We start from the raw sequence: 23,566 nt of genomic DNA, 5'->3' as shown, positions 1-23,566 counted from the left end.
CATGTCAGATTCTTAACTTTTCTACTTAAAAGAACATAGTTATGATTATTGATCTTTTTTTTTTTTTTTTTCACCCCCACAATATATATCAAATGATAGCTAGGGGGTGTCATTCTATACAGTTACTTGGGTTTCGGGAAAGTAATAGCTTGTTCTGTGTCAGCAAAGTGCTTCCAGAAACTTTAAGATTGCTTCACACCACAAAATGTGTGATCTGGGAGTATGAAAGTGATGTTTGGCCCTGTGCTGTGGCAGATAAGTAGGGTTAGAGTGAACAGGTGTGTGTACAGGTGTGTGTGCACACAGAGGTGCGAGACAAAGCTGCAACAACTGTGTCCAAGGGGAATGGACACGGGAGGGTTTATCTTGTTTAGACCAGGAGGCAGTCTCTTGTAGTGTGTGAAAAGAGCAATTGTTAGTAGTATCCATATCCTCAAAGTCTGTTCTGACTGCAGATAGAGCAGATAATTGATAAAGCATCCCAGCTTGAAGAAAGTTGGGGAAAAACTCTCAGATCAGGCAAAAATGTGAGTGGGGCACAGAGAGAGAGGTATGGTCAGACCAGGATGATCCACCTGGCCGGGAGGCAGCTGCATGTCTACTCACAGAATTTACAAGAAGAGTTCGGTGATTTGCAAACGAGCGCATGCAGTGCACTTGGGTGTTTCGCTAGGCAGTGGTTGCAACAGCAATAAAATGGGCAACTACTTAGGGCTTTAAGTAAGTTTAATCATTTAATGGTTGATACTGACAGGCGTCTCTGAGGGTGTACTTTTCTGCCTTGCAGCACTGCACTTTGACTATGGAAGCAGAAGCTGTTGATGGATATATTACATGTAAGTACTTATTTTGTTTGATTATTCTAAATTACTTTTCTTTCCCTACTCCTTTGAATAATGCAGAAACCTGAAAGTTTGGCTTCCTTGTGTGCAGTGTCTGCACTGACACTGAATTAGTAGCATTTAAAGTCTCTGTATGACTGAGAGATGTATGGGGATGGGTGTATGGGTGATTAGGTTTAAATATTTGCTGAGGGTGAATGAACTTTGCAAATGAGAGAGTTCCTCTCCAGAAATTCAAACTGCAGCCAAAAACTTTTTATGCCTTTCCCTATGTATTTCTCTTGTTTTCAGTGTGGGGGGGTTGTGCTTTGTTTAACTGTCAGTTAACCCAGAGGTTTTGGAGGAAGGTCTGTATGGTGAATTACTGTTCCAGTCTTCCCTTGCCCAGCCTGGATTGTCCCTGTCTGCTAATGGAAAAGGAATCCTAACTCGCTTAAAACCAAGCAGCTGGGACAAGGTTGGCCACAGGAGTGCGAGTAAAAGATTGGTGACAATAGCTTTGAGAGGACTCTTAAAATCAGCCAGATGTTTACAAGGGGCCACTGAGAGTCGAGATCTGACAGGCTCTGGAAGACCCCACCAGTAAAGGAGGGAAGGGCAGGGGCAAAGGGAGCAGGTGGGTTGTGGTTCTTAATCTTTGTGTATCTCTGCTGAAGAAGGGGACACAAACTTACGGGGACCTGTGTTGTGCTCGCAGGTGACAATGACTATTCGCCTGAAAGGGAGCACTGCGGCATGGCCATCGACCTCACCTCTAGCACTCCCAATGGGCAGCACACCTCCCCCTGTCACATGGCAGGCAGTAAGTCTCCTCTTAAGCCTGTTTCTCTCTAGCTGAGGGTTGGGTTGGTCTGGTCCTCCCTGGTCCTTGGTTTGCTTACCAGGTCTTAGCCACTGCTGTTGGCATTGCCAGTAACAGAGGAGGACAGGGAAGATTTTCTTTATTTTTTTGGTTCTTGTTTGTGCTGGTGTCTCATCTAAACATGAATGGGATTACTAGTCTGAACTATCCCAAGGTGGCATTTGAGAGCTGGTCCTTACCCGCTCCAGGTAGGAAAACGCTAGGCTTGACATGTGCTGGTTTTGTTTCCTCAGGTTCTGAAATCCAAATACAAATTGTTGTTATTATTATTGTTGCTATTACTTACTTTGCTTCCCAAAACAGCTTGAAGTAGCTTTATCTGAAAACAAACAAAATTATTTACAGAACTGTAGTTGATTTTAACAAACTGAAAGGAGTTTGGTTTAGAATGTTAGGCAGAAACTGAGAGTTTAGTGAGTCTGCACAGTAAGTCTCAAGAGCTGATAATACTTATAGAATTATTTTCCTGTTATATATGGGAGGTGGATAAATGTAGCTTACACAATTTCATAAAAACAGCAATCTTCATTTTCTGTGTGTGTGAGTGCCCTACCTTGTTTAAGTGTTGGTTACACTGTTACATCAAGATATTTACCTTAATGTAACCTCTGCACTTATAGTCCTGAAAAAATGTAGTGCACTTTTCTTTCAACATACTTAGTGTTTCTTTCTATGTGATACTAATTTTGTTTCTGTTTTTTGTATACTACAGATACATATTTATCTATTTAAACCAAGGGTTAGTAATATGCTCTCCTGAAATCTGTGAAAGAAAGAGAGCTTCTAGGATTACTTGCTTAAAAATGCACAGTGTATTGCCTTCAGAGCCTTTCTGAGAAAAAGATGTTACTTTCCTTTAGAATTCTTTCCTCGTGCAAATTACGGGTAAAGCGCAGTTTTATGAGCCTTTAAACTGAGGGTTATTATGAAGATCTCTCAATTATATACATGTTGCTGGAGAATATGATTTCTAATACCGTGGACTGAACTTTATATGACAACCACCCATAATTTAGCATCTTTAGACAATTCCAATTGTGCTGCACTGGGATTCTGATATACTTTATTATGTTGTAAAAGTTTTACTACTCACTTTCTTCGTTTTCTTTGTTTCCCTTTTATTAATGGGAAGGCTTCATTGGAAGGGGAAAAAGTATCTGTGTTTTAAATCTTCTTTATAATCTAGACTGAAAACCAAAGTCAAATTAGGAATTAAAAGATCTAGAATGAAGTCATGCAAAAGGCTTTAACACACTCAGTATTTTCATGTTCATGGTGTTAACATTTTCAATGGTTTTTAAGCTTCATTAGTTCTTTGCAACACATAGTATCTGCAGCCTTGATGAATATCTTAGGGTTTTTTTAAGAGGGGTTTTTTGGCCTGTCATAGGTGTCTCAAATGCTTTGAGATTAGGATGTGCTGCTGTTGAAAAATTAAGGGTTCTGCCTGGGTTTCCTAAGCCAAACAAAACTCAAGCTTCTTAAATTTATTGTAATTTATTTACTCTTTGCAGGCTTAGGATTGTTTTGCAGAGAGGAAGCTTGTACTGCCTTAAACATGGAAGATATTGATCAGAGGTTGTCGGCTTTTGTGGCAGCTGTTACATTGGTTCATTTAAGGTTTTTGGCCAAATCTTGAATCTGGCACGTGTAGGCTAAATCGCCAGGCTGGGCTTTTGAGCTGTCCACCTGTTTTGTGGGGCACAGGAAATCCTTTTAATGGTTTGGTAACTCAGGGGCCTGCACCTCTTTTTAAAAACTCTTTTGGGTTTGTTTTTTTTTTGTGTGTGTGTGTTTTAAAAGGAAAGATGGGGGTGGAATAGCCATTTGAAATATTTTGTATGAATTTAGTAGCTCCCAGTGGATTGACCCATCATCCATTGTTTTAGGTAGAGACAGTGGCTGTGTTGTATTTCAGACTGGATTGATTTCCAGTGGGTTGATGGAGATTAGGTGATGTTGGCTGCCATTACAGCAGCCATGTCATCCTGGCTGGGTAGGACTTGGGAATGGAGGAGTTGATGCAGGGAGCAGACCCAAAATATTTTATTTCCTGATTGGTTGCCAGTCACTGCCAGAAGCACATGTCCCTCTTTGGCTGTGTGCTCTGGATGTGCACCTGCAAGGCAGAGATCAAAGTTTTGACCTTTGTTCTTCTTGCCTTCTACTGAATTGTTTTGAACCACAGCTCTTAATTTAGTCAGAATTTGTGCCTGGCTCAGAAGGAGAAACACCAAAAGAAGGAAATTTCTTGGATCTGTGCTGAAATGACTGAGTAGTGCTCTCCCAGCAACAGCAAAATTATGTGCTGGGTAAAGAGTCTTCTATGTTCATTAGCCCCTGGCAATCTGTGTTAGTAGTTCTGTCTGGATTACTGATGTTTTCAGGTTCTATTCCAAAAGGGTTTGGGTCAAATATTTTGGCTGCTGCATCCTTTAACCTATTGTCATTTTCAAGTATCTAGATGGTATTTGTAGGTTATGGATGGGGATGACACTCAATTTTCCTCGTGAATGAGATGATCCTGAAAGATGAATCACACTAAATCACCTGTCATAGCTAACTGATGATCTTACATATACCTGCCTTTAGCAGAAACTGCATGTGTGTTGGCAGATGCTCTGTTCTAAAATACTTCACTGTAGTTTTATGTAAGCAAAGATTTAAAATACATGTAAATAGTCAAACCAAAGAGGTTGATAGATCATCTCACTTTTCTCTACAGCAAAAGATGAATTAGTGTTACACCTGCTGAGTACAGATGATATATTTACATAGCCCCAAATCTGGAAGTCCAGATTTTCTTTTGATCTTCCATAGGAAAACTCTTACAAAGGCTGACACCTAGGGCTGGGTGTCACAGGCTTGCTCAATTAACTCTGTGTTGGTACTAGAGAGTTCCCTGCGTGGCCCTAAGCCCCCCCACAGACCGCACTGAGTTCAAGGGAGTCTGTCTTGTTCCCGTCCGTGAATGTTGAACTGGGCTATAAGTGATCAGAAACCTCCGAATAGGAACTGGCATGCTAATTAAAGGCTAATGGGGAATCCTTATAAAAGAGGCTTTAAAAGGAAATAATTCCCAGTCACCTCCCCACAATGCCACACTGAGTTCTTACTACAGTTATTAGAGGTATTTTTCTCCTGTAGGTTAAAATGGACTTAGAGGAATGTCTGCTTTAGAAACTGCAGGGGCACAGTTGTTCAATTAGTTGACTCAATCATTGCTTTGTATAGGATGAAGGACACTTCTCTAAGATCACTGGCCTGGTATCATAGGGAAAATAGCAGCAGCAGCTATTAGCATCTGATAGTCAGTGACAAAGGCAATTTCCCCTTAAATTAGAGGCTTGACAGTGGGTGTCCCAGTTAACTTTCTTATCTTTGCTTTTATAGACAAAAGGAGCCCTTAAATGAAACAGAGTCAGAACAATCATAAATATCAAACCCAACATCTGATGTTTGAAACCGATTAAAATTGTGGTATGCTTTCAAGAGGTGTTTATAGTAGCTTGAAGCGTTAGTAAGTTATGAGAATTAATTCATTAAGAGAATAAGCCACGTCGGCTGACTCTGCTGCTGAAAATAATGAGGCGATCGCGTTTTCTGCGTGGTGGGGAACGATCGCGCTCTCTGACGAGATCACTAATTGGGACAGCAGCACTAAGTGGGAATGATTTCAGCAGTGGTGTTTAAAGAGAACTTGGGCAAAGTTTTATTATAATGTAGCCAATACTGTATTCCAAGTGATCAGGGTGGACTGTCGGTTGCACTTTTTTTTTGTGGCATAAGAGCCCCAAATCTTTCCTGATCACTTTCATTTTTCAAGCTGAGTTGTCATAGTACTCCTGTTTTGTCACAGTTGTGTTGTCCTGAGCAGAGATTTACATGTACCGCAGCTGTATTGGCAAATTGTAGGGATAAAGAAATGTAGTTTTGAAGCCTGACTTTTGGACTGAAACCACATAGAGTTAAAAAGTTGCTCCGTGCTTCAGTTCTATGGCAAACAAGTCTTTGCACACCCCGAAATTTACTCCCAGGCATGTGAGGCTGGACCTTGCTCTGGGATTCTTTCCTGGCTCAGTATGTGTTGTGGACTTTTTAGTAGGATGAGGTGATGGAGGCTTTCCTTTAGGGAGGGTGGTTGAAGCTGTCTGGGCTGGGCTGCAGAGGGGGACTGAATTAGTGCTTTGAGGCAGTTACTCCCCTGATGTGTGCACTGGGGCATGAAGAATTCTGGCAGCCAAACTGCTGTGCTCTGAACTGGGGATTCAGGTCTCCATTTCTTCCAAATATCTTGGAAAGTGCTAAAAACCGAGACCTGATCACCTTGAGATGCTGAGGAATCTTCCTTCCTCAGCAGCCTTTAAGGAGTATGGTAGGCAGCATTTATTGGTCTGGGTATCTTCTGTGTCAGTGCAGGGAGGTGGACTTTTGACAGTCACTTGAGATGCCCTCTAGTCCTTTGTGTCCGACTGCAGTCTTGATGCTTAGATTTTTTAGAGCTCAGCTATGGAATTGCTTGTTGATGCCCAATACAGATGTACCTGTGGTTTGGCAGGTTGAAGGACAGTGAAGATGGACTTTGCCAAGATGAGCTCAGACATGAGGGATGAGCTCAATAAAGTGTGGCAGGGAACTGTAAGAAGTGAGCTCCTTAGGCACTTACTAGAGCACGGTCTTTGCTTCAGTCTTTTATCCTCAGACTTCCTGAGAATTGCCAGGGCAGTAGTAGTAATCAAGGTTTTAGCCAATGCATTTTGCTTTCTTGGAGTTTAAGAAGAAAAATTATTAAATGGAAAGGCAATAATCAGGGTTTTAACATAAATAGAGGAGTTTTCCACACCTAAGAAACCAAAGCTCTGCAAAGTAGTGCTGCACTGTGTTTCTTGGAAAAAAAAACTCCAACCCAAACAGAGGAAAGGGTTAACTGGGAATTAAGCAATTCCTGGGATGTACCTTGAATTGTTATAGTTTTATCTGCATCAGCTCAGATTTTTCACACTGGTGTGGTTAAAATAATGAAATAGCTTCTCTGACATGAACTCTGTAAACCAACACAGAGTAGCCACTGAAATGAGTTGGTGTTTGAGTATCTGTGGCCCACACTGCAATGGTGAAGGGCTCCCCTGTGTGTTTTTCCTGTCTTCTGTCACAGTCCTGGCATTCCCTATGGAGCCACATACTTGGCCGAAAAAACATTCCTCCCTCTCAGTGAGTGCTATAACGTGGGTGGAGTGAAATGATCAGCTAATCTCATTAAATAGGTTTTTATTCATTCTGATGGAAGTCCCTTGAAAGGTCATCTGCCAGGGCTTTGTTGCAGCACACACCTTTCTTGGGAAGCTTCTGTTATTCTCTTGGACTGTCAGGTTCAGTTAACTTTCCCTGGTACACACCCTGTTACAACACTGTGCTCTTGCTAGCTTTGTAGTCAGCAAATTTTCAGTGTTTGCTTCTGGAATTTCAGTTCCTTTTCAGACATGCCAACGAAAAGAGAAATCCTCATCTTCCATGAAATATGACACTTTGATGGCAGCTGGATGACAAGATACCTGTTGGAGAGTGTTCTGTGTTTCCCATTCCTGAATCTGGGGGAAGGTGCAACTGTTGAAATCAATGGATACCTTCTCTCAGGAAATTGGTTCAAAGACTTGTTTCCAGTTCCTGTGGGTACAGACTCTGTCTAGTCCTTCAGCTAAGTGATGTAGGTTTCCAGGTTGGCAGGACTAAGTTTTAGAGGTGGAAATGCAGCTGCCTGTGCTACCTTTGTGCAGTACTGAGGATGAGCAGTGCTTGTCCTTCCAGTACCAAGAGGGCACCTCGAAGGAGTGATGCCATTCTATCTGGGAGGAAAAGGCAGAGCCTCCTTTTGTGCCTTTTGCTTCAGTAATGCCAGTGAATGAAAATCCTTGAAGAGCCCACCTTGAAACAGGTCTAAAATTGACCCGTTCTAAAAATTCTGTAGAAAATTGAAGAGAAGGCTGAGCCACTGCTCTGTGTAGTATCAAGACCTGTTACCAGCCCAGGTGAGGAGCCTGTGCTGCAGTGTGTTGTCCCTTCCCTAGGGTAGTGGGTGCTTGTTTGGAGTCCAGGCAACTGACTGCTGCATCCCAATGGAAGGAAGCAGAGCTGGATTATCACTGAGAAGCAAGGAACATGACAGATACGGCTCTGGGCTAAGTCACCAGAGGCCCAGTTTTTCTCCAAATTTTGGTCATTGTAGGGAGGCCCTTCATGTTTATGTATTTTTTTTCCCCTCTTGCCTTTTATTTTCTGAATCACAGAAGCCGTAGATCACTTAGGATGGACACTTGGATGGTACATGTTAGCCTTTGTCAAAAGCAGGATTTTTTTACAATATCTTCTTTGCTTAGGGGTTATTTTGCATTTAATTTTTGCAACCCCACAATGGGATGCATTCAGAAGTACCTTAATACCAGTGCAGCTTATTTCCTGTCCTGCACAGGAATAATTGTGGTGGTCCTAAGTACCCTGTTGTGTCGTGATTACATTACAGCAACCACGGAATTTTAACTCTTCTCACACCACTGAGCATTGCCAGGTCTGTGTGTGGACGAGCCCCTATTCACACTGCCCAGAAAAATGTGCCCTTGATCTGGAGCCAGGTCTATATTAGTGGCTTCTGCTGGCACTGCTGTGTCAGCCTGTGGCTTTCAAGAACTGTAATCCCTCACAGGCAGAGAGATGCTGGCATAAGCTCCAATTCTGAGCATAGCCCTGGCTGGCAGGGTCACCTGCAAGTGCTGTTACAGGTGTTACGTTGGAAAGGACCGTAAAACAGCAGACACTGTTCCTGGAAAAGCATGGGCTTGATTGATCCCCCTCATTTCTGTGCTGATAGGTCATGTCAACTTCTGTGAATTAGAATGTCTTTTTTGGGTTTTTAAACTGACTTTTGCTTTTTCTCTGCCTCTTACTTTCAAAAAATCTTTCCAGTTTGGGGGTTGATTCCTGTAGTGCTGTGTGGCCAAGGCATAGCACCACAGAGGTAGTGAGCTCTATGTGGATTGTATGAGCTCCATTAGCTCATGGTTGCTGTGTTTGTCCTGTCCAGAGAGGTCACAGGACTCTTGGTCTTCACTTTGGTGAAGCTCAGGTTGGTGGTCAGATCCCTGTGTCCTATGGGTGTAGGCACTCAGTTTGTGGTGATTGGGATGGGGCTGGGCTGTGGCACTCGGTGTGTGGGATTGGGATTGGGATGGGGCTGGGCTGTGGCACTCGGTGTGTGGGATTGGGATTGGGATGGGGCTGGGCTGTGGCACTCGGTGTGTGGGATTGGGATTGGGATGGGGCTGGGCTGTGGCACTCGGTGTGTGGGATTGGGATTGGGATGGGGCTGGGCTGTGGCACTCGGTGTGTGGGATTGGGATTGGGATGGGGCTGGGCTGTGGCACTCGGTGTGTGGGATTGGGATGGGGCTGCAGCCCAGCCTCATCCCCAGTGGGCTCAGCTGTGAGCAGCAGGTGAGCAGCACTGACAGCAATGAGCCAGGGAGTGCCCAGGGGCACTGAGCAACCTCCAAAGGGCACAGAGGGCACACAGGGGCACTGCAGCAACATCAGGGGATAAAAGGCTGGGCTGAAGGACAAGAAGGGCAAAACCTTGCAGCCTTCTGATGTGCCCTGATGTTGCTCTGTATGGGCAGGTGCCTGAAGCCTTCTGATGTGGTGAGGTGTTACTGTGTATGGGCAAATGCTTAAAGCCTTCTGAAATTGTGTGGTGATACTCTGTGTATTGTGGCCGTCTCAACTGTGGCATATGCTGCGACATATGGGGGGGAGGTCAGTCCTAGGGCCAAACCATGTTCCCACCCCCAGTGTGGATGGTGTGAATATCTGTGTCTACCAGCTGGTAGTGAAAAAAAAAGAGGAGCTGGAGTGTATCATTCTCCTACACAGGTAGGAGCCCCTCTTCTTAGCAGACTGTGGGTTTTACACAAGGCATGAGCCAAGGAATCTGATTCACTGCAGACCTGTCTGCTCTCCCCACCATGGTTTCATGTTACTTGGAGAAGCTGCACAGACTTTTTTTCTAGACTCTTTTCCTGCTGTGTTATTGGTACCTACCACCTGTGAGGTTGCTCTGGGCACAGGTGTAGTCAATGCAGTAGGGGAGAGAGAAAGGGAAGATCAGTGTGAATATTCAGGTCCGTGCCTTGTCTCTGACTTGGAGAAGGCTTTCGGAGGACTTGGTGCTAGTGTTCACCCTGAAACTTCATGTGGAGGGGTAGAAGATTCAGCTGCATCTTGGTGCTGCTGTTGTCAGGCCCTTTGTCCTGGGGGTTGGATGCCTCAAATGTTGTTCAAAGGTGGTAGGCCATCCTGAAGTACATAAACCTTGTTTATCCATTCACCTTGTTGCCTGTCCCACCTATCATATGTTTTTGTTATGAATCTTCTCGTGTGAGGAGGCAAAGGTGGGCTGTGTTTCCTCTCCAGCGGATGGAAGGGCTTACGGGAGAAATGCTCCGTTAGCAGTTAAACCGCATTCACGACAAAGCTTGACGTTCCGATGGGGGGATTTTCTTGTTTATCACCTCTGTTCCTCCACTTGAACAAAACAAGTATTAGACGAAAGATGCTGTGAACTTCAGCATCAGGCTGGAGTTTTCTCAGCTTTTTTTAGTGATGTTTTCCTTGCATTCCACCCCAGCCTTTAAAACCTCTCAGTTCCGTCAGAAGAAAGTGATGTTGTCCTGGTTTTTCTCAAGGGGCATGTGTTCCCTCAGACCATGAAAATTCATGTTGGTGAGTGTCACAGAATGCTGGCTGCAGAGCCCTATGATATGCTCAAGTCTATGGTAATTTTTCTCATAATTGCTCATGGATTTGGGAATGCCTATGTGCAATTCTATGACAATTCATACCTAATCTTTCCTAGACATCAACTCGGCTTTTGGACATTTCATGATTCCTTTTGCAAGCAAATTTCATTTTTTAGGTAATGATCTGGCCATAAAACACCAACTGAGAGAGTTTTTGGTAACTCTATCTGTGCATAATTTAAACTTCAGCAGTGTGAAGAACAACTGCTTTATTCCAAGGAGCGGCAAACAGGATGGTGTGAATTCCCTTATTTTGAAAATGAAAGAAGTTGCTTCTTTCTGTATGAAAACAGCAAGTCTTTTTACTCAGAAGAGATTAAGTTTATTCATTTGAGGAAGAGTAGCTGTTCTCTTAAAGTTGTGGATAGTTTTAAAGCTTCCAGGAAAGAGTGGCAGTAGATTGAAGACCTTGTTCTGGTTAGCATCCAGGTCTGTGATAGAGAGAGACAGCTCAGGCGAAGGAATAAAATGGTGTTTGGTTTTTAATCTTGCTTTTTGAGAAATTGATATCCTGCAGGGTTTTCCTTGTCAAGATAACGGCCCCTGAAGGAGAATAAATCTTACTAATTAGCAGTTTTGCATACTGCTTTTAATTGTTTTTTCCTAGGTACAGACTTTGTATTGCATGTGCACTGTTGTGGGGAGGGGCCTTTCTCCTGCAGTCCTGGAGGGACTACCTGAGTATAGAAATATTTCAGAATACACCATTGAGCCTTAAATTTACTCAGTGCCTTAATCCTCCTCACCTTTCAGATTTAGGCATGTCCTAAATGCAGTTGTAAGTAATAGTTTTACAGTTTAATCTCCCAAAATTGGGTCAAACTTACCAGTTGTTTTGACCTTGTTACCAGTACAGGTAGTTCCTGGGCGTGTCAAATGCATCTTCATGCAGCTGTGTGGAACAGTCTGGGGTATCAGCTTTACTTGAAACCCCCTATTTTAAATTTACCCCTACCTTAAATGCACAGGCCTCTCTCTCTATCACTATAGGGTATTATCCTTTGGATAATCTAGTCTTCTAGAGAGTAATATCACAATATTTCCTTGTTATTTTGTGCTTTTTCAGTTTTAAGAGCTTTACAAAGGATACCACTTGAAGAGATAAAATGAGTGGACAGAATTTTAGGCTGAAGAGGTGGAGAAAAAGTAGGGAAATTAATCTTAGAAGAAGTGAGCTCCTGTAGGTGGAAGACAGTCAGCTTCATAATTTGTGTATGTGACTGCAAATTGTCAGAGTATAGGTAGCTCTCAGGAGTTCAGAAGAATGATGTGCTAGTTGTGTATGTAAGGGTCAAGTAGTATCTAACGTTAGCAGACTGAGAGCTCTGTGAGTTTATTCTTGGCCTTCTTTTAAATTCGCATTCTACGAATTGCACAATTTATTTTGCCACAATCCCATGTACCAACATGTGAATCGCAGAGTGTTCTCATAGTCTAAATGCTATGACCCATCAGTTGCCCCCAAATTACCTAATATCAAGTAGAGAAGGTTGGCAGCCAAAGAAAATGATAGGAAAATGTGTCCAGCTCTGGTTTCTGACAAGCCTGTACATGTGTAGTTCAGGAATACAAATGGAAGGCACTTAGAGAGGGTTTCAGCCACATACAGCAGAGAAGTGCAGGCTTGAAAAATACTAGGAAAGTGCAATTCTTATGAAACGAGGAAGCCAGAAAGAGGAGAAATAGGTATGGGAATTGTGCCTTGGCTGAAGGAAAAACTATTTAGCACCACCCTTTTCAAATGTCAAATGCATGGGAAAAAGTTGTTGAAAGCCAGTCTCTGCTAAGTTTGCTGCTTGCAAAACCTACTTTTTGTGAGATGTTTGTGCAAAAGCACATCTCTGGTCTGCCTGTGAGACCAGACATGACTCAGGCTATCAGCATGTAACATGGTTTCAGGTTGCTGTCTTACTGCTCTTGGTCTAAAATGCTGGAAAGAAGCGTTTGCTTTTTTTCTCACTTTTCAAGTGCTTCATTCATTTAATGTCATTAGTGCTATTGTCACTTAAATTTACCTTCTGACTGGTAACCATTAAATATTTATAGAGAAATCAATAGTAGTGAGATTTTTGTTCAAGTAAATATATATCACATATGTACTCAAAACCAAAGCAAACTGCAGTGCATTCCAGGAAATAATCTATAGTGCTGCTCTGTAATGTTCTCACTCATCTTCATGTCAGGATGTTTTATATGTGTCCCAGCTCACCCATTCCTGCCCCAGAACTCTGGCTGTTCTTTTTAACAGCTAGAGCCTTAGGAAAAGAGTAGAAGTGTTTTCACAGTAGAAATGTGAATGATAATTGCCATAAAATTATCCAAGGTTCCTTAATGACTGGATGCAGGGAGATCCTTAGCTTTGATGTTGTATCTGGTGGACAGCGCCCCAGCCAGAGACTGCTGTACTGGAAGAAAAGAATGGAACTGGCTGGAGGCAAACCCAACCCTTCCCAGCATTTGGAAAGGGAAAAGTATTTTTGAGAGAAGGTGGTGATGTGGCAATGGAAGATGATGGTTTAAAACCATTTCAAACCAATGCCTCATTAAAAAAAAAAAAATAGGACTGGGCTTAAAGTGGCTTTGGAACCAGGCTTAAGTTCATTGGAGGGGAATAGACAAAGGTGTGATATGGACAACACAGCCAATGTGCACAGGGCAGTTTATTCTCCATATTGGGTCTCTGCAGCATTTTCTTGTGCAACTATAGATGGAATAAATCTTTGCATACCATCCAAGAGATGACCTTAATAAATTGTTCTGGCCAGGTGTTTTGGAAGAGGGAAAGCTTCCTTATGAGTCAGTGATGAAATTTCAATTTATAATTATGACTGTAGTTTATAATAATAATTCTAATTATATATATAAACAGTTTAACCTACTACAATGTAAAATGGTAACATTTGCTGAGCTTTGGCTGCTTTCAGATGGTGAAAATGTGCTGGTGGTTGTTGGCTGGATTTCAGAAATATTTGTCAAAATTTTGTGTGCTATGTGAACAACAAAATTTTGTGTGGATTAAGCAATTATTAATTCTCTCCCATTATCCGTCAGATAAAACTACAACTAGCTCATTAACTAAAATTAATTGTAAATAAAGCCGATCTGTTGTTGAGGAAACTAGTTAGAATGGTAATTGGATAATGATGATGCATTTAATTTTGAACTGCAGATTTAAAAGCTACTCCTTTTGGCAGTGATAGAGCAAGGTGTTCTGAAATGAAGCCCGGTGCTTGTCACTGTCATTGTCCTCTTAATTAATGCCACCAGGACTGCCTGTGTTTTGAATCTAATTAGTGTCCCCTGCAGAGCACTTGGAAATGTCCTGATTCTGCTCACACTGAAGCCTGTGGTTAAACTGTTTAGTGACCTCTGTGGGCAGGAGGTAACACAGGGGGCAGTGTGGAAGTGGTGGTGTAGGACATTGTGCACTGCTGGCTTTCCTCCTGCAGCAGCACAGCCTCATGTCTGAGCTCTGGGAATAGTGGCTGTGCTTTGGGATTTGCTACTCACTTGCCATGGAGATAGATCTGGAGTTTCAGGCCAACAAAACTGAATTGTGACTCAATGTTTTAAAAATGATTGAGTGAGTAATTTTCTATGCAGCTTTATTACAGTATCTTTTGCCCCAAGTATTATTTACTGTAGAGTAACTTCCAGCATGTTTTCACTGCTATTTGTAATGTTGAATTTTAATAAGAAAGGATTTGTTTAAATAGGATAATGTTTTTGTCCCAAATTGCCCAGTTCTAATGGTAAAATTGGCTTCATGAGTAAAATCAGCATTCATACCTACTAGCTTACATGCACAATTTCTTGATTATTTTTTCTCTGTTTTCAAAATTTATTAAATGCTATTACGAGATGAGCACAGTGTGTTTGAATTTAGCCAACTACAATTTCAATCATTAACAAAGAAAGGGCCATTGGGTACAGAATATATCATTCAGGAGAACACCAAGTAGTTCAGAGGGATGGAGCAACTCTGCCATGAGGAGAGGCTGAGAGAATTTGGATTGTTCAGCTGGGAGAAGAGAAGGATGTGGGGTGACCTAATTGTGGCAAGAAAAATGGAGAGAGACTATTTACAAGGGTCTGAAGTGACAGAACAATGGGGAATGGCTTCCCAGTGCCAGAGAGCAGGGTTAGATTGAACAGTAGAAACAAATTCCTGACTGTGAGGGTGGTGAGGTCCTGGCACAGGGTGCCCAGAGCAGCTGTGACTGACCCTGATCCCTGGAAGTGTCCAAAGCAGGTTGGAGAGTGCTTGGAGCAAGCTGGGATAGAGGAAGGTGTCCCTGCCCATGGAAGGGGCTGGGATGGGATGGGTTTTAAGGTCTCCTCCAACCCAAACTATTCTCCTATTCTCCTATTCTCCTTGTCCTGTCATTTATAATCACTCTACTGATTTTTTTTTTCCTTCTGACTTGCTTTAGAGGGAATTACAGAACTAAGGCATTGACTTAATCTTTAATGTTCCTACTTACCAGACATTAAGGGAATATAGAATAAATATATTTTACCTGTTTTATTTTTAACATTTTTCTCCGTGAGGTTTCTTTCTTTTGTGCTTCCTGGTCCATGGGGAGAAAAACCCTTCAAGCATGTTTTAGTTACATCACTAATATTAGAACTGAGTAATCGGGTGGCTTTGGCAGCAGTCTCGTTTATAAATTGTTGGTGAGCAGATGGCTCACCAAGTTGGCATGCCAGCTCCAAACTTTCACAATCATGAGTCAAGTTTTAAATCCCAAGATTGCCTTACATACCATGATTTTTTTTTTTTATTTTTAATGTGTGTTTGTTTAATAAATGTAACTCTCGATGTGTCTTCTCATTCCTGAGCTGTGTTTTGTACTGAAGCATGGCTTTTCAGCAGTCTCTGGCTTTGGGAAGGCCGTTTTTTCTTAATTTAATGAAAGTGGAGACTTTTTTTGTCACATATCTGAAAATCTTGCTGCTAAGAAAAACTAATAAATGGCAGTGTAAGGGACATAAAAGTGATACTTGTCAGTTCTGGCTAATGTCAAACAGTTCAAATGATTGAGATCATTCACAAATGAACGTATAACAACTTTTGGTTTGTATGCACAAGTATTTTTTAGGAATAATTTGCTGGCATTTGTTATCCTGGGTATGTAGTTCTATGCCAATTTGCTTGTTTTCTGAGTGCAGGGCTTAAGTCATTAGGCAGCATGGAGTACAAATGTTACATTTTGAAATGCAAGAGTGAATATTTTCTCTAAGCAAAATGTAGCAATAAGGAAACTGGGCCGAGCAAGAGTGTTCAGACATCCACCCTGTGAGCACAGTGAAGTTCCAAAAGGGTCGGCTCTTGATCCACTTGAGAATTTGGACTAATATTACTGGAAGGATTTCTGCTTTTTTCTTTTTCCTTTTCAAGCTATTCCTTTAAGTAAAATTAATATGCTATATGTGGGTTATAATGCATTGTGGGACCTGTTATGAAATGATAATTAGACCTTATTTCTAAATGATTCCACACAAAGTGTGCTGTTGTAAATGCTAAACAACTGTGTTTCATCCATAATCATGTAATTGGTGTGTGCAGCTAATTAGTGTGTGTTCAGTTTAGGCCCAGATTTTTTGGAAATGTCTCCTGTTCTGGTCCTGATTTAGCAAAGCTCTTAAACAGATGATTAACTTCCATTGGCTTTAATAGGACTTAAGCACATTCTTAATCAGGGCCATTGTGTCAAATCATGTCTCTTGGTGACAATCAGAACAACCTGCCAGAGCTGTAGTAAAAATATCTGTAGGTCCTTCTTAAATTTAGATTAATTATTTCTTTAATTCATGAAGCATTTTGTTTCAGAATCTGAAACTGTGTAGCTACCTTTCTCTCTCTCTCTTTTTAAGCAAATGGTTATTGCCACAATCTAATTGTATGTGTAAAGTTTAAAGATTTTAACTAGCTTGGCAGGCTGTTTACATCAAATCTGTTCAATACACCTTTGAGATGGAGAACAAGAAAATAGGCATCTGAGAGTGCCTCACTGGAATATAAATGTCAGTGCTGATAGATATCTATGATAGAAAATTTGTGTGGGAGTAATAATTTAGTAATAAAATAGGTCAAATTAATTTCTATGCTGAAGGGGATACCTTACAATAACCATTTTGTAATTTTATGTTTGACAGTTTGCTCTGCATTATGTGGATAGGTGGAGCTGAGATAATGTAATCCATTTCCAGTTGTAAACAAGATTGCTTTAAGAGCTGCAGTAGTAAGATGCATGTTGGCTGACTTTAAGCTGAAAGGTAATTGCCTCTGAATATTAATGTGCATGTGGGGATTTTGTTTTTAATTCTGGGATTTCATATTTGCCCTATAGCAGCTCTGAAGAGGCCCTTGTTTTCCCAAACCCCACTTTGTTGCTAATTGAAGCTCATGGCAAGTGTTGAATTTTGGGTCCTTTGCTTCTATTTGATATGGCCTGTGTTCCTTGGAGAACGCTGCTTCCCTTGGCTGTTACTTTTTTTTGTGTAACCACCTTTCAAGTTGAGGGTTTTTGGAGATGCTCTTGTCCTACAGCAGCTGTGAGTAGTTCCTGGGATGGAGGAGGAAGGATGGAATTGTAGGTTATGGAAAAGGGGGTAAGTTTTTGCACTAACTAAATTGGAGCCTCTTAAAGAAGTGAGAGTTAAGGTGCTGATCCATGTGCTCTGTAGCTGTCAGGCTTTCTCATCAGTAATTTAAGACCTATCCAAAGCCCACTGTACTCTGTGGGAGATTCTCTAATTCCACACACTTGTGGATCAGACCCCTATCATGGGGACAAGCTGTAGGTAGTGACAACCACAGGCTGGGGGAACATCAACTGGCTGTGTTTGTATTTGAAATAGTTTTAGGCATGGAAAGCTACAGCCAGATTACAAGCAAGCTGTACCTCAGCTTTCCATTTAAATTCCAGCCCTTGGCTTGTACAAGCTGTTCCATTACCACTGCTTACAGCAAGGCCCAGCACTGGGAACAGCAGGATTGGTGTTGAGCAGGGTGTAACTGCAGCTCTGCTCTGGAGCAATCTGCAGCTGAGCAGTGCTGCAGGAGCTTGGAAATCTGTTGTGTGCAGGGTTTTAACCTGCACACGTTTTAATTGCACCGGCTGTGTGGGCTGTCATTAGTTAGGACTGTTTAAAGGTGTTATAACTGGCAGGTGCCCCAGATGCCCTTCTAGCTGAGATGACTATTCCTGAGACAAGCATTCAAAGCAGAGTTCAGCATTCCTTGTTCTCTGTGGCAATGCCAGCATTTTCTTCTGGAAAAGAAAAGCCAAATAACAAAAAGAGGTATTTTTAGCTTGGATCGATTTGCTGATCCAGTTTAGTGCACGGTCTCACACAGTGAGAGGGTGGTGTCTGAGCAGGGATGGGAGCTCCTAGCTCTTTTTCTGTGTCTGCAGAGGAAAAGGCACTGAGCTGCACTGATACCTCACACGGGTCATCAACTGTGTGGTCAACAAGGCAGGCAGTTGGCTTTTCTGCTGCCTCTAACCCAGTGCAAAGGGTGGTTGCCTCTTGCAGAGGGATGGGGCCAGCAGCTCAGAGATGCTGGGTTCACAACCAGCCCTTTCACAGGTTGCCTTTATCTCACAGCTCACATTTGGACTGTAACCTCCTATAATACCTTTATTAAACAGTGGTGGTGGTATGAGTGGGAACCACTGAACAGAGATAGACTTGAATCTTTCACACTCCTGCACCTTGCATAAACTTTGGGGTATTGAGCTTTTTGGCTCAGAATGATTTTTAAATTTCCATAGTGCCCCGTCTCCAGTGATTTGGTCTGACACTTCCTGAAGTTATGGGGAGTCTTGGTGGTATTTCCGTCATTTTTGCAACATGATGCTTCTTGTAGCAAAGCTGTTCTATGGATGCATTTGCTAAAAAATTACTTAGCTACAGAAACATTTGACTGTAGGCTGGTAAGCAGAAAAAGTGAGGGTGTGTGGGTTTGTGAATGTATGTTGCCCATTAAGGAGTCTCACTCAATGCTGGGTGCTTCATTACAATGAGAAAAATAACATAAAAGGATTCTAATAGCTAATTAACTTGTTCCCTAATGGATCAGGCACTGTCTTAAGGGCAGTAGTTTAAAAGAGTCTGTTTAATGAAAGTTGACTGGAGGTATGTCCTGTGGCTATTACAAACTTTGTTTTATAATAGCATGTATTTTTCAGTAGCTCCTTGCCATGCTATAATGTGGTTGGAGTGGGAGAAATTAGAAAACTGACCATTTCCCGGCAGATAGCGATAAGTTTCTACTCAGTCAGAATGCTCTATACACTGTGATAGGTTTATAATTATTATCCTAAGATTGATGTTTTTAGGGAGGAGTGTAAATTTGTGCAGCAGTAATCCATTAAGAAATCAATAATCATTCCATCCTGAAATGCAGTTTCTCTACAACATTATAAATACACACCAAAGATTTGAAACTCTGCCGGTTTCCCCTTCTCCACCCCCTTCCTCCTGCTTCCCTGAACTCCAAGTTCAATGCCCTTTGTTGTGTTGGAGAAGCAATTCTGTGGTGGGACTCTTCTGTCAGGAAAAACAGGGCTAATGGTATCAGCAGGACCCTGAGAGCCAGTAATGCTTTTTAGTGCAAACTTGCTTTCCCACCAAAAGTACCCTTTTTATCTTAGGGAAATTCTCCCTCTCCTCTGCCAGGGTTTTATCCCTGCTAGATGGGGATGATGAAGATTCATACTTTGTTCCTCTGTAGAGAACAGTGGCGAGGAAGTATTGTAGAAGTGCAAAGTCGTTGTATGTGTACATTTCCTTTTCCTTATTCAGACTTGGTTCTTCATGTAACAGTTTAGAGGTTTAGCTATCACAGACCAGCACATCCTGCAGGACTTCCCTTTTTGCTCTTAATTCTCCCTAGCTGGGCAAACACATTTTTGAATTGCTTCTATAAGTTATCCCCTGATATAGAGAGCTGGAAACATACTTTATCTAGGAGTGAGGGTGATTATAACTGATAAATAGTAGCTGAGCGAGGAAGAGTGGGAGTATTATTTATGTTTCTTTGTGGAGGAATAAATTATATGGGGTGAGGTGCTGGGTCATCTTGGTTTTGATCGTGCAAGGAAAATTGTGGATGGAGCAGGGAGATGCTATTGCTGTAGCAAGAGCCACAAAACACAGAGTATATCTAATATTGCATTTCCATGTCTTTTACTTCCATTATTCCTCTACTTTCTTTTTATTAGAGCTGGTTGAAAAATAATTTATAATAAAAATCTCATTTTTCCATTTCAATTTAAATTACTATTATTTTTAGCCAGCTCTGCTGTTAGTTGAAAAGAAAGGTGCATTTGTTAATGACAGAGTTGTTTTTTAAACCCATCATAGTTGTTTAGGCCTAAATTCCCTCTTCCTCATCTGCCTCCCAAAAAGCATGATTGGCTTGGTATGGGTAACTCAGATATGTCTTTTCCTCCTCTGAGAACGCTGTTATCCAATTTATGGATGGTCACCAGCTCTTCAGCTTTGAGAGGGAGAAGAAACAGTATTTATCACACCTTTGCTTTTGAGATTTGAGAATCTCAGGTTATGTCCAGAGGTCTAACAGGTATAAAGTGTGAGTTTTGACTGTGATTTGGTACATGTGTGCCTTGGCTTATTTGTGAACACCCACATGGATAGAATCATACATGTGTTTTAGTGTTTGCAGACAGGGAGTGTGGGTGAGCTGGTGATGAACAAAACTGGACACCAAGAAGCCAAACACTGATTCTTACCTCTGTAAGTTGCTCTAGAAGAATCCAAGGCTATTGTCATGGTAAATTCTCTCACTGTGATCCTGTATGGAAAGAGCTTTCACACATACCTTGACTGTGGGGACACTTGCCTTTTACTGGTTCACACTGGAAAGTGCAAAGTTGGATGCTAACAGGAAAAGACCCAGATACCAGCAAAAGAAAGATCTTGTCAATTGTGTTCAGCAGATTTTCATTCAGCATTGACTTCTTGTCTGGTGAATTTGAGTTGGTTTTTTTTTTCTGTAAGGCCATGAGCCCTATACTGGGTACTTTCAATAAAGAACAGTTCTTCATTTACCTAAACTGTCCCTCTTGCTCAGATGCTGGTAGCATATGAGTTTAGCAAGTATTGACACTTCATGGGTTTTGACTCTTATTTCAGTACCTTGTACCTGGCTTCACTTCTTTGGTCTTCACACTAATTAATGCTTTTATACATCACTAATGCTTAATTTTGAAAAAAACCTTTTTTTCCTCTTTTCCATCAACTTGTGATACAGAGGCAGCAGCTGATTGACACCTGTTTTTTTCTGCAATGCTTTGCTAAAAGTTCGTGCCAGTGACATGTGGCTTTTCAGTGAAATAAAAAGACTTTATCACATCTTCTTGTTTTACCCATTACCTTTTTTTTCCAGTGGTTTGCAGAACAGTGAGTGCTAAAAGCCCAGTATCAGCTCACAGGATGCCGAGTTTAACAGATAGGGCTTTATTAGCTCTTGGTTGCATTTGTCTCTACTTCACAAGTCTCTATTTAGAATTACCTGTAAGTGGTTATTTTCCAGTGTGGTTTTCAAAGACAAACCACTTTTTTTCTTATTGTTGTTGCTGTTGGTTTCTTTAACTGCTAAAAGCTCATCACCATGTATATAACTCTTATGTGTCCACTGATTGAGTGGCAAGTTACAGAAATTGGTGTAAGTGGCTTTTTGGAAAGAAAATTCTTCAAAGAGAAATATTAAACAAACCGAACAATTAAGAGATGCCATCTCAATCAATAAGTTAGAGTTAACTGGCTGTGTACAAAGCATTTTTAAACAACTTCCCTGAAGAGTCTGTGTGTTGAGCTTAGAGTGCCTTTTTAGTGAGGCTATTTTCAAAGGCTGGTTTCTTCTGAAAAGGTGCTTATTTTCAATATTTTTTAAAATTTCCATACTGAATGCCATCTTGCATATGGGTCTCATTGAGTGAATATAAGACTATTTAATAACATATTTTCATTTCTTTCTTTGTGCGTGTGTGCCCCCCCAGGAGTATCCCATGTTCTAGTGACGGCAAACTGCTGGTCTAAAAAACAGTCAGCAGCTGCTCTCAGCCTGTGGGCAATAACAGCACTTCACATGTGCTGTATTCAGGCATCTGTGTTACCTCATTTTTCTATTTCTGTTAACTTTATCAAAGTCGCCCGAGTGTGAGACATTGGCCACAAGCCACATGTTGGGACAAACGGACTTAAACTGATAGTTAAACTTCATACTTGTAAGAGGTGTCATAAATCCTATTGGAATTAAAAGGAGAAAACTCCAAAACCCCCTTATTAGCACCCTCAGGTTATGATGCATTTCCAAAAGGTATTTTATGCCAAGCTTTCAAAATTCTCTTCGATGATGAACAGGTATCATTTGCTGAACCTTCAGAGACTGGAGGTGGAAGAAGAGCTTCCTCTCTCTTAGCAAGAGCCACCTGTGTCTTTGGAGTGCCTCCCTTGGGATGTTGTAGGCCTTTTAGAGATGGCAGAGATCGCTAGACCACGTCCGAGTGGATTGGGAATTTGTGCAGTTGGACATTGGAAGAGTTGCCTCAGTCAGTGTCACGCGGTGAGACAGCACCCAAGCCTCACACCTGCTGTAACGCCTGCCTTCTATCTAAAAGTTCATTTCACCAGACCCATGTTTCTTGCTTTGTGGGTTGTGTAAAGCTGTTAAATGTATATAATGAAGCTGCCTCCCTAATTTTTTTTCCTTGACCCAAATGTCACCTGTAAAAGTCAAGGTAAATGGTAAGAAAGGAAGAAATCGCTAGCATGAAATCTGGAGAAATAAGTAGTTCAAAGCAAAATACTTTCTTAATGCTTTTCCTGAAAATTGTTCTTCCCTTTTGACCCACAAAAGGTCCTCACTGTGACTTGCAAGCTAAAGGACTGTAATTCTGGGTAATAGTTCTCAAATAATTTGAGCAGTGCTGCATTCAGATGAAGAAATGTTAACAGGTCTTCTTCAAGCTGATTCTCCCTTGTGTGGTTGGGTAAAGGAGTGGGGAGTAAATCATTGAGTAGGTATATCTTCCATTCAGCAGGAGCTGCACATGATGAGATTATTAGTATTTCTAAACTAAAGCCCCTGACAGATCCTTGGATGCTTAAAGCTGTTGTGATGCTTTACCAGATGGTTCAGAAACTCAGACTAGAATATCTCATTGGCTGGTGCTAAACAATGACATTTCAAACCCACACGTTTGTTTGGATTTTAATTTTCAGGAGGATTAAAGCTTTTTGGGATATGGGCTGTCTCTTTCCATATATATGCTCAGCACCTTATGTAGTTTAGATGCTTTTGCAGTGTCTTTATAATTCATCATATTACAGATTATTTGGAACTGTTGCACATTTTTAGCCATGTGGTCCAGCAAAGTGCAGACAGGGATAAGTGTGCAAGTCATTTAATGCAATGAGTGTGATGACTGCGACTGCTTTGTCTTGAATCTGGTAATTGTGTGAGCAGGTGATTATGCTGAAATGCGCCACTTTTGATTCTGTATCCCTCTGTTCTTTTCACTTCTCAAATCTTGTCTTTGAAGCCTCTGTTCTGTAAATACTAATGTGTTTGCATAACTTGTATTCAGTGCAGTGTTGATGCTTATTCCTCTTAGAGGTTGAACTGTTCAGTCCTGACTCTACTAAATACATTGAATGAGACCCCGCTGCTCTTGGGGAGGAGATGAAAGGAAACTCGTTGGGTTTTATTCCCTTTCAGTCCTGTGACATTTTGAAAACTGGATGGAGTGTCCCTCTGGCAAAATCTAAAAAATTTTTAGGGCCTTCCAAATTAGGCAGTCCTCCCTGGCTGCCAACATGTCTGTCCTGGTTAAAACTACGATCTTTCTGCTATTTCCGAACTGCCTTGGAGCGGGAATGGAAATATTACTATGAAATTCCATTTTTAATTCCTTAGGGCAAAGATTGCTGTTTTGTTGTGTGCAGATAATACTGGGTAGAGGCAGGCTACTATGTGAAAAT

At 41.5% G+C, this 23,566-nt stretch overlaps 1 protein-coding gene across 5 annotated transcripts in view; it reads left to right on the top strand.

Annotated features, from left to right (window-relative positions):
• Nucleotides 1-23,566, top strand: part of IKZF2 (IKAROS family zinc finger 2) — a 109,265-nt gene that overhangs the window by 2,133 nt on the left and 83,566 nt on the right. For all 5 annotated transcript variants that reach the window (XM_021537213.3, XM_077785192.1, XM_077785193.1 and 2 more), the window contains 2 exons: nt 788-836; nt 1,540-1,644. In XM_021537213.3, coding sequence (XP_021392888.1) covers nt 803-836; nt 1,540-1,644 — 139 coding nt within the window. In that variant the 5' untranslated portion in view covers nt 788-802. The remainder of the gene's footprint in view (nt 1-787; nt 837-1,539; nt 1,645-23,566) is intronic.

The sequence above is a fragment of the Lonchura striata genome, chromosome 8 (assembly GCF_046129695.1).
Source record: "Lonchura striata isolate bLonStr1 chromosome 8, bLonStr1.mat, whole genome shotgun sequence".
In the NCBI taxonomy this organism is placed as follows: Eukaryota; Metazoa; Chordata; class Aves; order Passeriformes; family Estrildidae; genus Lonchura; species Lonchura striata.
This window is presented reverse-complemented; position numbering and strand designations above follow the sequence as displayed.